The sequence below is a fragment of the Amaranthus tricolor genome, chromosome 6 (genome assembly GCF_026212465.1).
Source record: "Amaranthus tricolor cultivar Red isolate AtriRed21 chromosome 6, ASM2621246v1, whole genome shotgun sequence".
NCBI lineage: Eukaryota > Viridiplantae > Streptophyta > Magnoliopsida > Caryophyllales > Amaranthaceae > Amaranthus > Amaranthus tricolor.
The window spans coordinates 21929185-21949309 of NC_080052.1; the positions used below are offsets into that span (position 1 = coordinate 21929185).

Genomic DNA, 20125 nt, shown 5'->3' on the forward strand with positions numbered 1-20125 from the left:
GTCTTTGAGGAGTACATGTAAGAAACGCGTCTCATAACTATCTCATGTACAGAATACATCTTAAAATTATTGAGACCGTCTCATACAATATTCCAAATAATTTATGTGTTTATCATATAATACTCTGGAATAATTTATGTGTTTATCATATAATACTCTATCTCTTTTTAATCTTGTTAGTTTTTGATAATAATCACACATTTTTATTTCATATGGAAATTCATTTTTTTTTCAACTCATTATTTTTCACAAGTACTCTATTTTTTTCATCCAATTAATTATATTTTTATTCACCTAAGGAGTGTTGGGTTGGATAGACTTTGGTGAAGAGAATGAAAAATAATATGAAGAAATCTCAAATTCTTATTGTTTTACAAGGAGGATGAATAGAGAATTCATTTAAATTTGAATTAAGTCCCTAAGAAAAAATATTTAAAATTGAAACTTAAGAGGTTTAGCGTGATTTAGCCCTAATGCCTCACAAAGATTAACATTATAAATAAGAGATGTGATTTATTTTTGCCTTAAAATCTCATCTCAATTCTCAATTCAAGTCTTAAAATTTTCTTACCAGTTTGCAAAACACTTGAAGATGCAGTGTTAGGGTTTACACACTCAGCCGATATGACATAATACTATTTACGATACGATTTGCCTTGAAGCACAAAAGACATGACACATGAGAGGTCTAACCATGATGGGTTCTTCGCATATTTAGGGTAGCCGACTGGTTAGGGTTTCAAAAATAAGAAGCCTTAAATATTAAATGGCGTTATTCAGACACAGTTTTGAGCAACACTTTTTAACTGATTTGCTTATAAACTTTTTTATATTCAAAGTAATTTTAATATTACTATACATTTTATCTTGTACTCCCTCCTATTCACTTTATTTATCCCATTTATTTTTTCTAGACTATTCATAATTTATCAATCACTTTTACTATATGATAAAAAAACAATATAAAAATTCATAAATAAATCCCAACAAAAAAAAAAGAGTAGAGAAGTAGAGGGACCTGCTCCAGTCTGTTGGATGTCGGCTTCTTCCTTCTTTCTTCTCTTCCCCTTCAAAAGCTGCTTTCCGTTCCCTTTGCCTCCCTCCTTTCTATTTTCTCTCTTTCTCCTTAATTCTTTTTATATTATTTCCTCTCTCCTCCATGGAAATACATCTTTTCCTTCTTCCAAATCACCATTTTTGGACTAAAATCCCTTCTTTCTATCAAAATCTTAACTTCATTTTTTAAAATCTTGGATTTTTTTATATTTTTATATTGAAGCTTACAATATTTAAGGAATTGGGTATTTGTTATTTTGTATATTTAATGAACGTTGAAGTTATTATTACTTCAATTTGATTGGAAGCTGCCTACTCCTTGATCTCTGGAGAAACAATTAATTTCTCTAATTGGGTCTTTTTTGGGGTCATATTGGTGAATTTTCAGCTGAAATGTTTGAGTAAATTGAGCTGAAATTAGTGATAAATCCAAATAAAGGATTGAAGACAATGCTGGGGTTGATTGTTTGCTGTTTTAAGTTGTATTGAAGAAGAAAAAGATTGTTTTTTTTTTTGGAATAAATTAGTGGGTTTTTTACAATCATGAAAGCTCCTACTAATGGTCTCATGCCTAACTCTGGAGAAGGTGATGGAAGTTTTTTTTTTTTTTATTATTATAATTTTATTGTTTTAGTTTTTTCAACAATTATCACAATCGAATTATACTTATAGTGGTTTAGTTTTTGATCTTTTTTTTATTAGAAAAAACTTTTACATGATGTTTTTCTAGCTTCATTTTTCTCAATGAAAGCTAGAAGAAGAAAGAATAAAAAAAGTTTACCATTTTAGAAATTTTCCAATTTTAATGTTTGATTTAGTTTTTTATGATATGGCAGGAATTCAAGGAGTTATCATTTTCCATGAAAATGGTAGAAAATTTTAAAATAATTATTTTTTTGATGGGTTGATTGAATTTATGTGATGATCTAGATGAAAAATTAGTTGACATTTGGGTAGGATAAGGAAAAGGGTAAAGTTTTATTCTAATTCCTTTTTTCATTTTTGATAAGCAAAAGTATATTTTTTTTGGGTTTTTGGTATTAATTTTTTTGATTTCTATTTGTTTTTGTTATTTGCATATAGTTCCTCATACCTGAAGCAAAAGAGAACATAATCCATCCAATAAATGAAAAAAAAAGAAAAATTCAAGTAAAAGAGATATAAAGAAATTAAGGAGAGCATATTCAATAAAAGGATAAAGACTGAAGTTGACATTTATCTTCCACTAGCAGCTCAAAAAAAGCTCTGAAACTCCTGCCTGCATCTCTCTTTTTCAATGCTCTACCCATTTATCATCTCTTTGCTAATATGAGTTCTTTCGGGTCGGGTCAGGTCAGGTCATACTCAATTTCAGTGAATTGGGTTAAGCTCTTTATACATCTATGTTCTACATATCTAACTTAATCCAAGTTACAAAACATGCTTATTATAGGTGGAGTATTATTATTTTTTCATGTTGTAATATTTTGTTAAGGTGTATTTTCTTCCCAAAAGAAAAAATAAGATCATTTAGATTTTGTAGTAAATTCAATTTTTGGGTTTGTTTTTGTAGTTTTCTACTTGTGAGATTGCTTGTGTTTGGATGTCAAAAAAATGATCATTCACTTGTGATGATTTCTTTGTGTTTTTTCAAGTGGCCGAGCAAAGCGGGCTATTGGCCAGCGCCCTATATTGTTTAGGGCCCAAATAATGTATTTTTATTTACAGGGTCGATATTAACTTTACTTAAATTTAGGTATATTTTACATTTTACTACGTTATGAGTCATTAAGGCTTTTACGGAAAATAGTAAAAATATCAACGGTACCAAACAAAAGGAGTATTATATTGTTTATTACGCCTTAAATTTTCCAGGGGCCTTTTTATTTTTCGCTCTGGGCCCAAAACTGAACGAGACGGCTTCGATGTTTAATTCTTTGTGCTTGGAATGTATGACAGAGGGAAGGGCCATTAATTCAGAGTTGTGGCATGCTTGTGCTGGACCACTGGTTGCTGTTCCTCCTGTTGGAAGTCTTGTGGTTTATTTCCCACAAGGCCACAGTGAACAAGTATGTCATTTTCCTGTTATGCCAATTTGTTTTGAATGATAAGTTTGTTTCTAATAAAAATTATTCATCAATCTTTGGGATTTACAGGTAGCAGCCTCTATGCAAAAGGAGACTGATGGAATCCCAAGCTATCCAAATCTTCCTTCCAAGTTGATTTGCATGCTCCATAATATCACACTACATGTATTATATCAGTTTTCATACATCTCACTTTAGTGCTTGTCTGTTTTTCCGATGATAAAGCTGTCAAAGAACTGGTTTGACGCTTAATATATGTTATATACTCTATGAAGCTTTCTCACATGAGAGCTCTTTAGGCTAAAAGTGTGGATGCAACACAACTGCACAAGTCTCCCTCAAACTTGTAGCTTTTGCTAAGGGGTAGATGAGATTTAAACTTGTTGCCTAGGCTTTTATATGATGCAGCTAAAACAATTCAATCACAAGCTTAATTTGATAGTAAAAGCTCCAATATATGTCATATACATAACAATTGGATTGTTCGATGGTGTGAATATCTGGGTTGTTTGGTTGGTGGTAATAAATTGAGTCATTGAGATACTGTAATTTTGAAAAAAAAAATTATGTGGTGTGCTAAATTCAATTTCCTTTCATTGCCATCTTTAAAGTGGTAATGGGTGGTAAAAAACATCCTTGAAAGTTACATATTTATTTGATATAGTTCTTCCTTACCTTTACGTCCGTCTATTATAGTTACTTAATAAACCATTATAACTTGATGCAAGTAGATGAATTTGCAATAACGTAAGTTTTGGAAAAAGCTTTGGATACTTTATGTTACCGTCGGTTTGTTTATAATTTTTCGATTAACATGTTGCGTGTTGGTGGAGCCTCATGTGTTACTCTGTTCTTATGATTTTAGGCTGATCTAGAAACAGATGAAGTGTATGCACAGATGACCCTACAACCTGTTAACAAAGTAAGGCCATCGGTTATTTAGTTGTTTTTTATTTTTTCCTTGTGTGATCTTCTCTTCTTTGTTGATTGTTTCAATCTTGTTACAGTATGATAGGGAAGCTTTACTCCAATCTGAATTAGCCCTTAAACAAAGTCGGCAGCCTGCGGAGTTTTTCTGCAAAACTCTTACAGCTAGTGACACAAGCACACACGGCGGATTTTCTGTTCCTCGTCGAGCTGCTGAGAAGATTTTTCCACCATTGGTGAGTTCAAATTAAAAAAAAGAATTAATAAAATGTTTGTTTGTCGTCCTTTTTCGTTACTTTAATATTGTGCTTACCTAATAGATGATTGATAGGATTTTTCTATGCAACCTCCTGCTCAAGAACTGGTGGCTAAAGATTTACATGGCCAAACATGGACCTTCCGACATATTTATCGAGGTATGCTCTTCTTATCTTTGTTGAATATTGCAATTTTTCACACCTTCTTTCGTACATACCTCTAATGATGTAGGCCATCAAAGATCTTTGTTTTATTTTAGATTAGAATCATCTATTGACTAGTTTAAATGAATCTCGAGTTTTAACACCCCGAAAGTGTAAATGGCTTTTTGATGCCTTAAGATTTCAACAAAATTCAAACATCAATATCTCCTTTCAACACACCCCAAATGCATTACTTATACTGAGGGTGTAGCTGTTGAGTGTTGACACTTCTACCTTCTCCTGGCTTAAGATTGTTCTATTCCACGGACTTCGATTCTTCTAATTGACAACTGTTTTTTTTTTAAATTGGGGGAAAGGCTATCGTTCTACATGCAAATTGCGATTCATAATAAGAGAATTATGGTCGGTTTTGGACTATTTTAGGTTCATTTTGAGCGAATCGCGTAAAGCGAATTAACTAACGTATTATGTTACACTGTTGTGTAGCAGCTTTAAATTTCAAAGTGTTTTGCGTCAATGAGGTAGACTATATTGTCAATTCATATTTCACCGACAATGTGTAATGATGTGAGTTCAATAATTCGAATTTTATTAATTTTAGGCCAACCAAAAAGACACTTGTTGACTACTGGATGGAGTGTTTTCGTCAGCTCTAAGAGATTGTTTGCCGGTGATTCGGTCCTCTTCATTAGGTATCTTCACCTTCATGTTTCATTAAAGAAAAATATTTCTCTTACATTATTGTGATACTAGTTTATTAGCTGATTTAGTTACTCTTATTGCTTGTAGAGATGAGAAATCACAACTTCTTCTAGGCATACGGCGTGCAAACAGACAGCAACCCGCCCTTGCATCATCCGTTATATCCAGTGATAGCATGCATATTGGAATTCTTGCTGCTGCAGCTCATGCCGCTAATAATAACAGTCCATTTACGATATTTTATAATCCAAGGTATATTACTGTATATACATTAAATTATTTTGTCCTCGTTTGATGTGTGTCTGACGAAAATCTCTGGAATTGAACTGATATTGTAGGGCTAGTCCAGCTGAGTTTGTAGTTCCGTTAGCGAAGTATAATAAAGCAATGTACACCCAAGCTTCTCTTGGCATGCGATTCAGGATGATGTTCGAAACGGAGGAGTGTGGCGTACGTAGGTACATGGGTACGATAACCGGCATAAGTGACCTTGATCCTGTGCGATGGAAAAATTCTCAGTGGCGTAACCTTCAGGTACTGCCCTGCTTCTCGAAGGCATATCTACCGCCCTTACAGAATATTGTTTTCCGCTTCATTTATACTGTCGAAAACATGAGAAGAGACTAGTGTTGCTGTTTCTTGTTGCACCTTTTTAAGATACTATGGTATAAATGTGCCCGATTTGTGCAATACGCCATTGTTGAAATGTGTATATTGGGTTGTCACATGTTATTTGTTGTATGACCTATCTTGTCAGAGTCACTGTCACATGATTCACTAATCTCGCGAATCGTAAAATAAGCGAATTGTGGTCGGTTTTGGGCTATTTCAGGGTCATTTTGAGCTAATCAGGAATTTAAAAAGCGAATTAAATGGCGAATTATGTTAGGCTGGTCTGAGTTAAAAAAAAAAAAAAAGCTTTTGTTCACCTTGTTAAATGTTAGCGTTGCTTATTTCTTGCAAATTGAACCTTCATCTTACCTTTGGATTGCTGATTAGAAATTTCTCATGGATAGGTTGGCTGGGATGAATCTACAGCCGGGGAACGGCCTAGTCGAGTTTCTATTTGGGATATTGAGCCCGTTGTGACTCCATTCTACATATGTCCTCCACCGTTTTTTAGACCCAAGTTCCCTAAACAGCCGGGGATGCCTGGTATGCTGCTAAACCATAGTATGCCATATTATCATCTTGCTCCCAATGTCATTAATCCATATCATCAACATTGGTTCTGTTTATAGATGACGATTCTGACATGGAGAATATGTTCAAGCGGGGTATGCCTTGGCTCGGTGATGATTTTGGCTTGAAAGACGTTCCTAACTCGATATTTCCTGGTTTGAGTCTAGTCCAGTGGATGAGTATGCAACAAAATAATCAATTTCCTGGTACGCAAGCGGGAATTTTCCCATCCATGCTTACAGCATCTGCCTTGCACAGTAATCTGGGTACAGATGATCCATCTAAGCTGTTAAACTTTCAATCGCCATCCCTGTCTATGCCAAACATCCAGTTTAGCAAAGCCATCCAACAAAACCAAATGAGTCAGTTACAGCAGCCGCCTACTGCGTGGTCGCAACAGCAGCAACAGCAGTTACAGCAATTGCTGCAGAATCCTCTTAACTCGCAGCAGCAGACGCCACAGCCGCAGCAGCAACAACCCTTGCAACAACAGCTGCAGAAGCAACAATTACAGCAGCAACAGATGGCTCCTCAAAAGCAGCAAATAACACAATCAACATTTGTAAATAGCGGTCTTGTATCTCCTAACCAGAATTTAAGTCAGAATTTGCCTCAGCCTCAAATGTATGGGCAGCTTCATCACCAACAGATGATAGGAGGAAATAATCAGACGCCACCTAATTTTCCAGTCAACAAAGACTCCGTACTAACATCGTTACCCCCAGATATGCAGTTTCAGCAACAAACCGAACAGCAAACTAATGTTTTTCAGAGACTTCAGCAACAGCAACAGCAGCAGCAGCAGCCGCAGCAACCGATACAGTTGCAACCGCCTTCACAGCAGTTACTTCAAGAGAGCTTGTCACAAAGGCCATCTGTCCTACAAAGCCTCTCGGAGCATCAACTTCAACTTCAACTCCTGCAAAAATTACAGCAGCCGCAGGCACAACAGCAACAACCACAGCCACAACAAAGTCAACAACAGCCTCAACAATCACACCCATTGTTGTCTCCTATTAGTCCTCGAGTCCACCCTCAAGTAACGTCTCAACTTCATGTTGCTCAGCAAAACCAAGTTTTACAGCATCGTCCTTTGACTCAGTATCCGCCACAAGTGGGTGTCAGCACTATTTCCACTTCCCCGCTTATGAATTCTACTCCAATAACAACGGTTCAGCATCAGGGAATGCAGAAAACAAGTGGGTTAGTAAGATCTTTGTCTGGCCCGATTGATGGAGATGCTCCATCATGTTCGACATCACCTTCCACTAATAATTGCCAGATTCCTAATTCAAGCTTCTTAAACCGGAATCAGCTTGGGCGGAACTTGTTAATTGATCATTCAGTTGAACCCAACAGCAATTTGGTGCAAGATCTTCAAGAAAAGCCTGATGTCAGGCTCAAGAATGAGATTCCCAGCTCAAAAGTAATAGAACCTCCAAGAATGAATGGCATAATTGCTGATCCATTAGAAGCGTCCTCTTCTATCACTTCATTTGGCTTGGATGCTAGTGGACTTCAACAGAATCTATCACTCCCTAGTTTTGGGTTGGATGGTGATGTGCAGTCCCACCCAAGGAATAATCTTCCTCTTTCAACTGGCATGGATGCTTTGACGCCCGATACCTTGTTGTCTAGAGGTTTTGACTCGGGAAAGGAGCTCAATAACTTGCTTTCTAATTACAATAGTACCCCCAGAGACATTGAAACAGAATTGTCAGCTGCTGCAATGAGTTCCCAGTCATTTGGGGTTCCGGATATGCCGTTCAAGTCAGGGTGTTCGAATGATGTCACAGCAATTAATGATCCTGCAGTTTTAGGCGGTGGAATATGGCCAAACCAGACTCAACAACGTATGAGGACATATACAAAGGTTAGTAGTTTTGATTATGTTCTTTCTCTATGTTGTAGGATGGAAATATGGAGGAGATGTTCCATGATAACTATGATTATCTGCTTACATGTAGCAGTTTTATTGAAGTTCCGATTGTTCATTAATGATGAATACATTTTATAAAAAGTCCGTTTCATGATGCTCACTCACTTGACATTTATGTATATTGATGTGTAATTTAACTAGAATCAAACATAGAGTGAGGAACCGAACTCTACTTGAACTAAGATTTCTTTTGTCCTACCATACATTTCAAGACTCGTCGATTTGGTGATAAAGTAGATGTGTTTCATCAGGTTTCTTTTAGTTATCTTCTAGTATCCGTTGTGTTTTAGGTTGTTATAGTGGGCTATGTTACTTGGACTCGGGCGCTGATGTCGGATGTTGGTACGTGTCCAAGTGTCGGATACGTCTAAATATTCAAATTTACGCCTAAAATGAAGTGTCTAGGTGCCATACCAATGTCCGAGCATTAAGGATCGGACATGGGTACGTGAAGCAAAATGAAGAGTCTGAGTAATATAACTAGTGGGTTTGCAAAGCATGTGGGAATTGATTCTGCTATTAAATAATGTGTTTAAACTTTTATTACTCAAAGGTGCAAAAGCGAGGGTCAGTTGGTAGATCCATTGACGTTACCCGTTACAAGGGATACGATGATCTCAGGCGTGACCTTGCTCGTATGTTTGGTATTGAAGGACAACTTGAAGATCCTCAAAGAACAGAGTGGAAGCTGGTCTACGTTGATCACGAAAATGACATTCTATTAGTAGGAGATGATCCATGGGAGTAAGTACTTTCCTATTTTAGAATATATGAATTGCTCACCCCTTGTCGTTTTGTTCGTAACAATCATTCTCGTCTCTCAATGGCAGTGAGTTTGTGAATTGTGTTCAAAGCATAAAGATACTATCATCTGTTGAGGTGCAGCAGATGAGTTTGGATGGAGATCTAGGAAACGGACCGATCCCTAACCAAGCTTCTAGTGGCACTGATAGTGGCAATGCATGGAGAGGACACTATGATGACCACTCTGCTGCCTCATTCAATCGATAGCGTTTTGTATTCAGACAGTGCTCGGCTGCTTAAATTTTATAGAAGTGCAAACCACTAATACCCGTTGAATCGCTTGATGAAGCTGAAGCACACAATCAAAACGGAACGCGTGGATTTTGGACTTACAACATATCTATTCATCAATTCAAGGTACCATATACTTTGGGTAGACAGCTGGCTTATATAGCAAGAATACGTCGATGTAACTTATATTTTATTTACGAACTCGAGTCTCCCTCTACAACCATAATGTAGAACCCAAATCGAGCTAGAAGCGGGATGTTAAACCGTGGGTCCTTTAGGTAATAGAGCATGGACCGGGTTTACTTTGTAACAGCCGATTTGTTTTCATGCAACCTATCTGTAAAGCTAGTGTTGTGATAGATTGTACTTTGTGGTGCTGACTCCATATGTAAAAGGGGGTGGGCGAGTGAATTTCATGCCATCTATTGTATCACTTGTGATATGACAATGTAAATGCTATTTATCTAGCACATCTAGATTTTGTTTAGTTAAATGAAAGTTTTCACCTTAGTGTATAAAAATGATTTTGTTACACTTTATTTTTACTAATTTAGAGTGTGCTCTCTTCAATTTATTTTTTTAGATTTTTTTACGTTTGTTTTTTTTGGAATTAGATCTTCAAATCAGATTAGAAAGTTTTAAATTAAATATTTCAAATCAAATTAAATCAGACTAGATCAAATCAAACTAGATTAGATTAAATCAAATCAAACTAGATTATTATTATTGTTATTGTTATTATTATTATTATAAGACGCTTACTATTATATAACAAAAACTGAATAGTTGATAAGGGTCGAACATCAAATTGAGCACTCATACCTTTTTAAATGCAAAAGATTAATTTTTGTTAGATTTTATACATAAACAATGACGCCCGAAATTACATGTAACTATGAAATAATATATATAAGTTTATCATGAACATACTTTCCTTATAATTCATACTAGTCATGTTTAATGTTGCTCTAGATCTGAAGAAGCGTAAGTTGGGCCTTTTAAATTTGATGTCTTGTATATTGGAAAATTTGAAAAAAAAAGATAATTTAACAACTTTATTCAAAAAACAAATTTCGTTCAAACTTTATTCCCAAAATAAGCATCCTTGCCTTCGAATTTAGGCTTGGTGTATACTCGCACTTACTAACAGCGAATTAAAACAAATGGTCAAAATTTTAGTCAAGCCTCAAGTCGATGTTAGTAATAGCGACATTAAGGTTGATTGGTCAAACCTTAATGTCACTGTTACTAACAGCGACTTTAGGCTTGACTGGTTTGACTTTTATTCACTTTTTTGTATGAATTAAACTAGCGTTGTTAAATTGAAAAATAGCCGTTATGAAGTTGAAAATGACCGTTGTTATTATGTTCTATAAATAACTCCATCATTTCCCTACTTCATTGTATCCAAACTCCATTATTCTTGTTCTAGTTAATCAATTTTTAAAGTTAACATAAAGTATTATATTAGTGTTATTCTCAATTTATAAATGTTAATATTATTTTTGAATGTTTACTTATGTTACTATATCATATGTGTTCCGTAGATGTCACAGGAGCATTCTATTGAAGAGCTTTGTGATTGTGGTTATGAAGTTGAGATTAATACAGATTGGAGCGACGTCAATCCTGGTCGTGATTTTGTTGCTTGTCTTTTCTACTTGGATGAAGGATCCGAAGAGTACCAAATCGCTTGAAAAAGAAAAAAGAGCTTAAAGATGAGGTATTGAATCTCAAGAGACAAATAGATGATATGGAACATAGGAAAGAAGAGATTGAAAGAATTATAAGAAAGTTGAAGAAGCAATATTAGTTAACGGCGGATGCAGTTAACAACGTATGGCGATACTTACCATACAAATGTGTTCCGTCAATGGCAATAAGGGGTTTGCAATACTTGAACCCCTCAATACTAGGTTTAAAAGCCCAGAACACACATTGGAAAGTTCTAATACTAGGACGGACGTTCACACCAACATCATTATCTTCCTTAAAGAACCACTCAACTACAGTCCCGGGGTTAGAAACTTGCATTGCTTTCAAGAAGCATGGAATCCCATGTCTCATAGATAGAGAAAAGGGCTTGCTATTTAGCACACTATGCACGCTTATAGGTCACTTCGACACCAAATTGGTCTTTCACCATTTGTCGCACCATAGAGACCTTAATTGATGGATCTTCAGCAACACAATTTCTAATAAGATTGTTAATCACAGAAGATGTCAAATGAATGTGTCCAGCTGACACATTTTCAGTACTTAATTTACAACCCCCATGCTTCCCTTTATATGTAACAATCTCCCATGAAGGTGAATAGGAGCTCAACCTAGCCCTAAGCCTCCAAGCACACCCTCTCTTACACTTCAAGGTGAGCACGGTTTGATTTGAAGTCTCAGTTCGGTACTCAACGTTCCTACGAATATGATACAATGTAACAACATCCAACAACGCATTCTTGTTATCAAAAATCATACCCTTTTGAAACTCTCCTTCATCGGTGTAGGTTGTATCACAAGCCTAAGACCTCCAAGAGTTGTCCTCAACGTGTTCATCTAGAGGGGGAACTAGTGCATAAGGTGTCGGAGCAATGATTGTTGGAATGTTGCCTAAGCTCATGTCATTAGCTAGAGCCTCCTCGTCAACACCTACATCGTCCTCAAAAGGAGCTTCAACGAATTCATTACTCTCACTATTAACATCACCCAAGGCTCATTTGTATCTTTTAAGTTAAAAGTATCATCATTTGAGACTTGAATTTGAAGTTGATTGGGTTCATTAGAAGGAGAAGAGGAAGATGGCATAATGGGATTTTGGGTTTCTTGGGTAGAGAAGGACATATGAGAAGGAGCAGAAGAAATTACATTCAGGAATGCAGTTGTTTCTACAACATTGACATCTTGATTCCCTAGGGGTACCTTTTCTACATATAACTCTAAAGAAGGAATAGAGGTAGAATTTGAATACTCCCACATTGCATCTATAGCCTCCTCATCCTCAACCGGAAAAGCTAACAAATCTCTACTCATATTGTACTTAAAACTTACATTAACAGTACTTCTTGTAGTGTCAATGCCAATCTTAGAGCATATAAGATGTTTAAATTCATTCAAATTCATGTTTGAGTTGCATGCAAACAGTTTACGTCTTCCCCCAACATACTTAACATTGCTACTACTTGATCGAATTGAACTATTCCAAAAATATACAACAATCACACGAAATGAAATGAAGCCATTTCTACAACAATACATACAAAATCAACATCACCATCAAGTTCATAAATATATACATATATAACAACATTGATTAAATTTAGGTTTTCATTCAAACATTCTCTAAATTAAACTCAAATTTAGGGTTTGCATTTAAACATTCTCTACATTAAACTCAAACATCTTCTACATTAAATTCATGAAGAAACAACCTCATTATGAAGATCATGGCAAATAACAAGTACATTCGACATATTCATAGAGTTTAAGTGTAAATGACCACTATAAATGACTTACATTTTAAAATCAACAACAAATAAAAAATTTATAATAAAAACGTATCTTAATAAGCTGTAGATCAACAAGAAGTAGTAAATTGCAAGTTTAAGAACCTACATTTATGTGATAGTTCATGAACATTTTGTGAACCCTAATTTTCGAAAAAGGAAAAAAAATACAAAAAAATAGTACCTTAAGTGAACGTAGGAAGATGACAGAACTAATTAGTAGTAGAAACTTGAAATTTGATGCGATTAATTGAAGGATTAAAGTTGATTTTAATGGTGGAAAGAAGAGGGAGATCTCGTAGGTTGAATGAGGAAGTAAACTGAAATGAGGAAGAAGGAGAACTAGAAAATTTAACACGCATTAAGTCGCTGTTACTAACAGCGACTTGACCTGTTGACCAGTCAAACATTAGGTCGTTGTTAGTAACAAGTAACAACGACATATACATTGACTAAAATTTTGACCATTTCATTAAACTCACTGTTAGTAAGTGCGAGAATACACCAAGCCTAGCTTCGGAGGCAAGGACACTTATTTTGAAAGTTTGAACGAAGCTTATTTTTTGAATAAAGTTGTTAAATTATCATATTTTTTTCAAATTTTCTTGTATTGTGTGATTCCCCTTTTAAGTAACTTTATTTTGTTTATAATATAAGAGGCCTAAATAAAATATTTCAATTGAGGATAATGAATACAAATTATCTCATTTGCTTTCTTTAAGTTTGAGGAGTTGGGAGGAGAAACACTTGATATTCTATTAAAATTTACTTCGTTTTCTTTAGGTAACTCTTGTGATATAAAGTCTAGGGCATATAGTTGTTTAAATATTTTATTTAGGCCTCATATGTTATAAATAAAATAATACCACACCATCCATTTAAAAGGATATCAATACATACTACTTTATTCTCTCTTATGCGAAAATTTGAAATGAATAAGATTAATTATAAAAAAAAACATCAAATAAAAGCAAAATCAACTTATTTTCAAATGTAAGCGCCTAAATCTCAAACTTAAGGTATGGATCTGTTCGCACTTACTAACTGTGAACATGGTTGTTGACTTTTTTGACCAAATCACTTGTTCGCAGTTACTAAGTGCAAACAGGAATGTCTCTAAATACAAAAGCTTCTTTCTAAGTGCAAACAGAGGAGTCTGGTCAAATAGAGTCAACATCCTATTCACGACTAACTGTGAACAGGGAGTTGACCCTGTTTGATCAGGTTTTCCTCTGTTCATACTTAGTAAGTGAGAATAGCTTGGTTGATTTTTTTTGATCAGTTTGTCTCTGTTCGCAGTTAGTAATTGCGAACAGCACCGAACCTGAGCTCTGGGGCTGGAGGTGCTTACATTTGGAAATAAGTTGATTTTGCTCTTATTTTATGCTTTTTTTATAATTAATCTTATCTATTTCAAAATTTCCCCTTATGCCTGATAATGGGTAGCGCCATAAGCTTATATTAGAACCATATGAATGAGATGATTTATATTTATTCTCCTCACACTTAATCTCATATTTCTTCTTCTTTTCTACAATATTAGCTAAACCACTAGAAGCCTAAGAACGCATGTGCTAGCAAAGGGAGGATGACCAGTTACATTCAAATAAACATCTTTGTCATGAACCCAATTAAATAGTAACAAGTCCCCCGGTCAATGATCTTTCTTAGCCTCCGAAAGAAACCCCACTGGTGCCTCCTTGCACACAAAATTCACTTTTTTGCAACAAATATCCATGAGCATGTTACGAACCACATTATGCCTAAACTTCACGCCTACCTACTAGAAAAATGAACAACTTGTATCCCCTATTTGTCCATTTTGAGAGCATTGCAACTTGGACATAAACTACCCTTAGTAAACAAGGGAATGGTGAGTCATTAACACAAAACTAAACAAAATTATCGTTGCTCATTTTCTGTCGCAAACCTTCAATAGAAATTGTTAGTAGATAGTCATGGACATGCAGTTCATGAGTGGAGCTATGAACAACTTGTTTCGAGGTGACCATGTAACTAGCAATGACGTTTTTGTTATAACACTAAGACAATAATACCACCACTAGACAAGATCTTAGCTTAAAGCGAGCTTGCTTAAAGACGACAAGGAAAGCATAGTCATTAGCATCATTCACTAAGTAGATACTAAGGCCACCCATCTTAATGGGGAGAACATTACTAATCCGCAAAACTTGTCTAGCGGTTGTAACAATCTTCTCCAAACATGTACAGGATGCAAGATCAAATTGAACTTGTGCATTCATAAAAGAAACTGAAAAAGAAATCCTCAAACCATAATAAAACCTCTCAACCCCAGCACATTTATGAAGAAGAAACTCACATTGAAGATTATTAAGTTTTCCAACAACTGCCATTAGATCAATGGTTTTATAAACCCTTTTCATGGATTAATCATGAAAAAAACTCGAATTTGAACTCACGAGATTACCAAGGAGTTTAACCCCGCACAAGGACGAGATGTGTTTGGTGGAAAAACTCTAAATCAGAAAAGTTATGAATTATCCACATTAAGAAACAAACCAAGAAATGGCCATCCTCCCTAAAATAGTGTGTCACCAACAATAACACCATAATTAAGGTACTAAGTTTGGAGGTTTAACTTAGAAGACCGATTATTTTAAAAATTCAAAGGATGTAGAATAAAGGCAAAGAGCAAAGAGTTTAAATGATCCTAGGAATAGCAATACTCCACCCAAGGAGTAAGAGTGGAGCATTGAGTCATGTCTCTAAACAACATGTTACATGTGATTTTCCCTCGTGTTTTTATAATTTGCTAAACCAAAAAAACAATGAACCAAAAATATAAGTGTAGAGAAGTATTATTCAAGTAGAAAATTTGGTAAGTGAAACAATAACCTCAACAATCAAAATTTGAAATACAGCTATATAAACACTTGAGTCCCCTGCAGATTGCTACAAAAATCATTACCATCTAAGCAATCCTTCTACATAGTTTCTGGGATTTGCGACTAAGAAAGCACAGCCATGACATCGGATGCCCTAAGAACTATATAGTCGGAACCATCCTTACCCTTGAACTCATTTCCTGCATACTTGGAATACATTACTGTGTTTCCTGTCGAAAGTGACAACGGTTTTCTATTACCTTCCTCATCGAGCGGACCAGGACCGACAGCAATCACCTGTTTTATAATAAGATTGTTAATGATCAACGAGGCTACGAAAAGGGAGATTAGAAAAGGGAATTGAAATTGAAGAAAGAATTATTACAGTGCCGACTGATGGCTTCTCTTTAGCGGCCTCCGTCAATAATAGACCTCCAGCGGTTTTGTCTTCGGCCTCAGCAACCTAATGTTTTTGACACGGAGGTGATCAGATTCATCAGCCATAATTTAGGGAACAAAGAAAATAAGAGATTTATTTGAAAGCCTTATGGTGTATTCAGCTATGGCTCGTCTTTTGAATACAAACATGTTGCTCTTCAATACACTTTACAGTTGGCCACACGAGCGGAGCAAAGATTTTGGAGGACGTATTTATTTTTGCTATATTTTAAAATGGGGCCCTTAATTATATCAAAAGAATATTTTTTCTTTCCACTTTAAGAAAAATAATTTAAAACAAAATGTATTAAACATTATATTCTAAAAATTACCAAAATATAAAAAAAGTTTACAAACAAATCACTTAAAATGTGTTGCTCAGAACCGGGTCTGAATAACACTATTTAATATGAGGCCTCTTATTTCAAGGGGCCCTAGGCAATCGACTACCTGGAATTGCCTCAAAACTGGCCTTACAACTTGGTCATTTACAGCTTGATGACGCCAAAATACTTTTCGCATCCAAATGCAAGTTCTTTGAATCTCTCATATTCTAATCACATATGCATACATATCCACAAGCAATAAACAAAAGAACCCGAGCGATTAAATCACAGGTAGAGACATCTAGACATGAATATTAGAGTACTGACCTTAATAAGAACTCTCTCATTCATAGGTTTAAGATCTTTGATATCATCTGTCTCAAGAATGCCGACAATGTCATCTTCCTTAAGTAGTAGATGGTTTGACCCATTAAATTCGAGCTCAGTCCCTGCATACTTGGAATACACAACCTGGGTACCAGTCTGCCGAAATAGAGAGGGTATAAAAATAATGGTCAACCAGCAAACACTATTTTAGCACCACACATAATAAACTAAAGATTTACCTTCACACCGACTTCTATTGTACTCTTCCCAACAGTCCTGCCTTCTCCAACGGCTACCACTTCACCGGACTGGGGCTTAGTTAGGGCCGTTGTGGGTAGCAAAATTCCGCCAGATGTCTTCTCCTCAGCTTCCTTGATCTTGACCAGTACTCTATCAGCCAGAGGTTTAAGTGAGGTATACTGTCCAATTGATCATCCATAGTTAGTGATCGATCTTGCATTCATGTTATTGAAGATATAAACTTGATCAAACATAGTTAACTCTTCTAGATGTGGTTGAAAATACAAAGCCAGCAAAACATTCTTACAATACATCGACATAAACGTATGCACAGTTTTGAGGTAACAGCACTCAATCAATGATGAATATCAAGATCAGAAGTTGAACAACTACATCTTTCAGCCTCAAGAATCTCAAGGTAGCAAATAATATCGGTCAAGCACAGTAATTCACACAACCAGATATCTATAGGTTTCTCCACAAAGCTAATCAAGGCATCTGTACTAAATATGATATGAGGACTTAAGCAAATCCCCTTCTAACTTTAACACAAATATATTGGCATGAATAATACTACCTTTAACCATAAATGAAAGAATAATACATTTGAATATGTCTCATTCCAATGCAAAGAAACAGGGGTGTATCTAGACCCGGGTTGTCATGGCCCATTGCCCGGATCATGAAAAATAAAGTAGTATGTTAAATTGATGTTCAGTGTTCAAACCCAAGAATTTCTATGCACTTTGACAAACGCGTTTCCAGCTAATTACACCAAGCCAATCAGAGGTCATACTTATAATATTGGTCCAGGTAATAAATTTTTTCTGGATTCGCCACTGCTGATAAAAATATACTAAAACAATCATTTGTCCATCCTATGCAATCACCACTCATCCAAACAAAACATTCATACATCAAATTCTCAGTAGACCACATCAATATCAACCATACTTTAATCAGTTATAAAAAGACACTAAAACAATCATGAATCCATCACAGCATCCTTAGCAAGAATCTTTCAAACAGTACCAAAACAAAAATTAGTATAGCATCCAACAGTTGTGCAATATATTTGTGCACAGAATACATACTATACTTATTTTCAAAGCTGAATTCCAAACAAAAAAGTTATTTTTAAAAGTAAAAGAATAATGAAAAGCAAACATAAGTACCTTGGGAGCAACAACAGTAGCAGCTCTAACAACAAGAGGTCTGAAAGACTTCTGGTTAAGCCCTTGCCTTAATGGTACAAAAGCATTAATCTTGACTGATGAAGGCCTAAGCCCTTCAAAAGTAGGCAAGATCCTGCTTGATACAGTTGCTGATGTAAGTTGTGCTGCTGCCATTACTCTGCTTCCACAATTCAGTTTCAAATAAATTCAGGAAAAATGCACATCAAACCACGAGAAAAAAAACGGAAAAAAAACTACCCATAATTTAAATTAAGCTCAAAAACCCATCAAACCATTAACAAGAATGAAGTGAATATACATAAATGTAATTCATGAATTTGATTTAGCTCAAAAACCCGTTAACCCATCAGAAATAATGACTAAAAACAGCAAATAGTGCAACCAATTTGTGAAGGAAGGTAAAGACGAACAAAAATTTGAATGTTCAAACAGAAATGCAAGCAATAATACCTGTAAAGTGTTGGGTTGAGGTATTGGAGAGTAGAAAATTGGTGCAGAGAGTGAGTCAAAAGAGATGGAGAGATTAGATGATTTGAAGAGGATAATGAAACCCTAGAAGTTTCGAGGATAAATTGGTTAAGGAAAGGAGGATTCTAGGATCGTAACGTTGGATGGGTAGTTGGGTTGATGGATCATTAGTCATTCCATGGGCTTTGAATATTTTGCCCATTTCTTGCACAATTGGAGAATTTTGAATAAAATAATTTTTTTTAAAAAAAGTATTCTCAAAAAAACTTTCTGCAAACAATTTTCCAAAATAAGCTTTTGATGGTTTAAGTCTGACGTTAGGTTTGTTCGCTAGTAAAAAAAGTGAGTCAAACATTTTTTTCGTTGTTAATAACGGCAAACAAAAGAGAGTTAATCAAAAAAGTCAATTCTCATTATATAATGTTAGTAACAACGATTAAAGATTGTTGACCTTTTAACCATCATCATTTATTCATTGTTACTAATAATAAACAAACGTGAGAAAAAAATTCACGTTGATCATTAAAATAGCTTCAATATCTCAAATCTCTCTGTCTCTCAATTTAGCAATATTAAAGCGTTGTGGGACACAAAAAGCTTGATTAAGGTAAAAATTACTAATCATTTTTTCATTTTGTTTGCCTTTTGAGGGTTAATTTATAAAGTCTTTCTTCATTGAAATGCAAGTTAGGAATTTCCAAAGTAACTCATTTGATATAAGGTAATTATTTTCTGATTAATGACTTTTATTTCTTGATTTTTGTTGATTGTGTGAAATTTTCCAACTTACACATGATCCACTATTTCTTTCCTCTTGTTAAAGGTCAAAGCTTCATCCAATTGCTTCTTCAAGCTAACTAACTAGCTCTGAAGTTTTTCTTTCTCTTTTGTCGAGCGTAAAAATATCTCTTTATGCCATATTGTGCATTTGGGATCAATCTACCTAAAATAACTACAACCTAATGCTTCATCATAGAAGTAGGACATACAACAAAACAACGACCTAGATCAAAGTTGCTGTAATCATGAGCATATTCAATTACGTTACCACAATAGCAATTCTCTTCATTGATATAACAATGTTTAACATCTAAACACAAAGATCATCAACACTAATTAATAGAACACTTAAAAGACTTAAGTTATAAGAATACTTGAGAAAAGTGATTTTAAGAGAAGAATCAGAATTTGAGTGCAATAAAGCTAGACAATCTGATTTGATTTTATAGAACATCATTTCGCTATTATTAACGTAAACAAAATAAAAATTAGTTTGAACAGTCTGATCTCAATGACTTATTTACCTGAGAGAGCTGAAAAAAAGACAACGATTTTTATTTGTTGTTAGAAACAATGATTCAATTGGGCCCTTGATCAATGTTACCAACACTATATCCTATGATTGTGGGGCTACTAGCACTATATCTTATAATC

The 20125-nt window shown here is 35.0% G+C and overlaps 2 protein-coding genes across 3 annotated transcripts; one reads left to right on the forward strand and one right to left on the reverse strand.

Annotated features, from left to right (window-relative positions):
- Positions 1-993: 993 nt before the first annotated feature.
- LOC130814672 (auxin response factor 19-like) lies at positions 994-9850 on the forward strand. 2 transcript variants are annotated; one of them, XM_057680811.1, is made up of 14 exons: positions 1007-1642; positions 1893-1925; positions 2995-3104; positions 3192-3287; positions 3988-4044; positions 4130-4285; positions 4381-4465; positions 5073-5163; positions 5261-5425; positions 5512-5707; positions 6190-6328; positions 6415-8228; positions 8848-9038; positions 9125-9850. In XM_057680811.1, the coding sequence occupies exons 1-14, from the start codon at positions 1600-1602 to the stop codon at positions 9303-9305; spliced, it is 3357 nt and encodes a 1118-aa protein (XP_057536794.1). In that variant the 5' UTR covers positions 1007-1599; the 3' UTR covers positions 9306-9850. The 2 variants fall into 2 exon arrangements, with proteins under 2 accessions (XP_057536795.1, XP_057536794.1); XM_057680812.1 differs by lacking the exon at positions 1893-1925 and having other exon boundaries at positions 994-1642.
- Positions 9851-15651: 5801 nt separating this feature from the next.
- On the reverse strand, positions 15652-18867 carry LOC130815416 (20 kDa chaperonin, chloroplastic-like). Its single transcript, XM_057681881.1, has 6 exons — positions 18674-18867; positions 18203-18380; positions 17027-17206; positions 16788-16943; positions 16082-16159; positions 15652-15993 (listed from the first exon to the last, which is right to left on the reverse strand). The coding sequence occupies exons 2-6, from the start codon at positions 18374-18376 to the stop codon at positions 15820-15822; spliced, it is 762 nt and encodes a 253-aa protein (XP_057537864.1). The 5' UTR covers positions 18377-18380; positions 18674-18867; the 3' UTR covers positions 15652-15819.
- Positions 18868-20125: the final 1258 nt, after the last annotated feature.

Excerpts from the sequence above, each read along its gene's own strand:
- LOC130814672 (XM_057680811.1), top strand. The coding sequence starts at position 1,600 with ATGAAAGCTCCTACTAATGGTCTCATGCCTAACTCTGGAGAAG. Across the intron at positions 4,286-4,380 it reads AGAAGATTTTTCCACCATTG|GATTTTTCTATGCAACCTCC; the intron begins GTGAGTTCAAAT and ends GATGATTGATAG. Across the intron at positions 5,164-5,260 it reads GATTCGGTCCTCTTCATTAG|AGATGAGAAATCACAACTTC; the intron begins GTATCTTCACCT and ends TATTGCTTGTAG.
- LOC130815416 (XM_057681881.1), bottom strand. The coding sequence starts at position 18,376 with ATGGCAGCAGCACAACTTACATCAGCAACTGTATCAAGCAGGATCTTG. Across the intron at positions 16,944-17,026 it reads CAATAGAAGTCGGTGTGAAG|ACTGGTACCCAGGTTGTGTA; the intron begins GTAAATCTTTAG and ends CTATTTCGGCAG. Across the intron at positions 15,994-16,081 it reads AGAAGCCATCAGTCGGCACT|GTGATTGCTGTCGGTCCTGG; the intron begins GTAATAATTCTT and ends ATTATAAAACAG.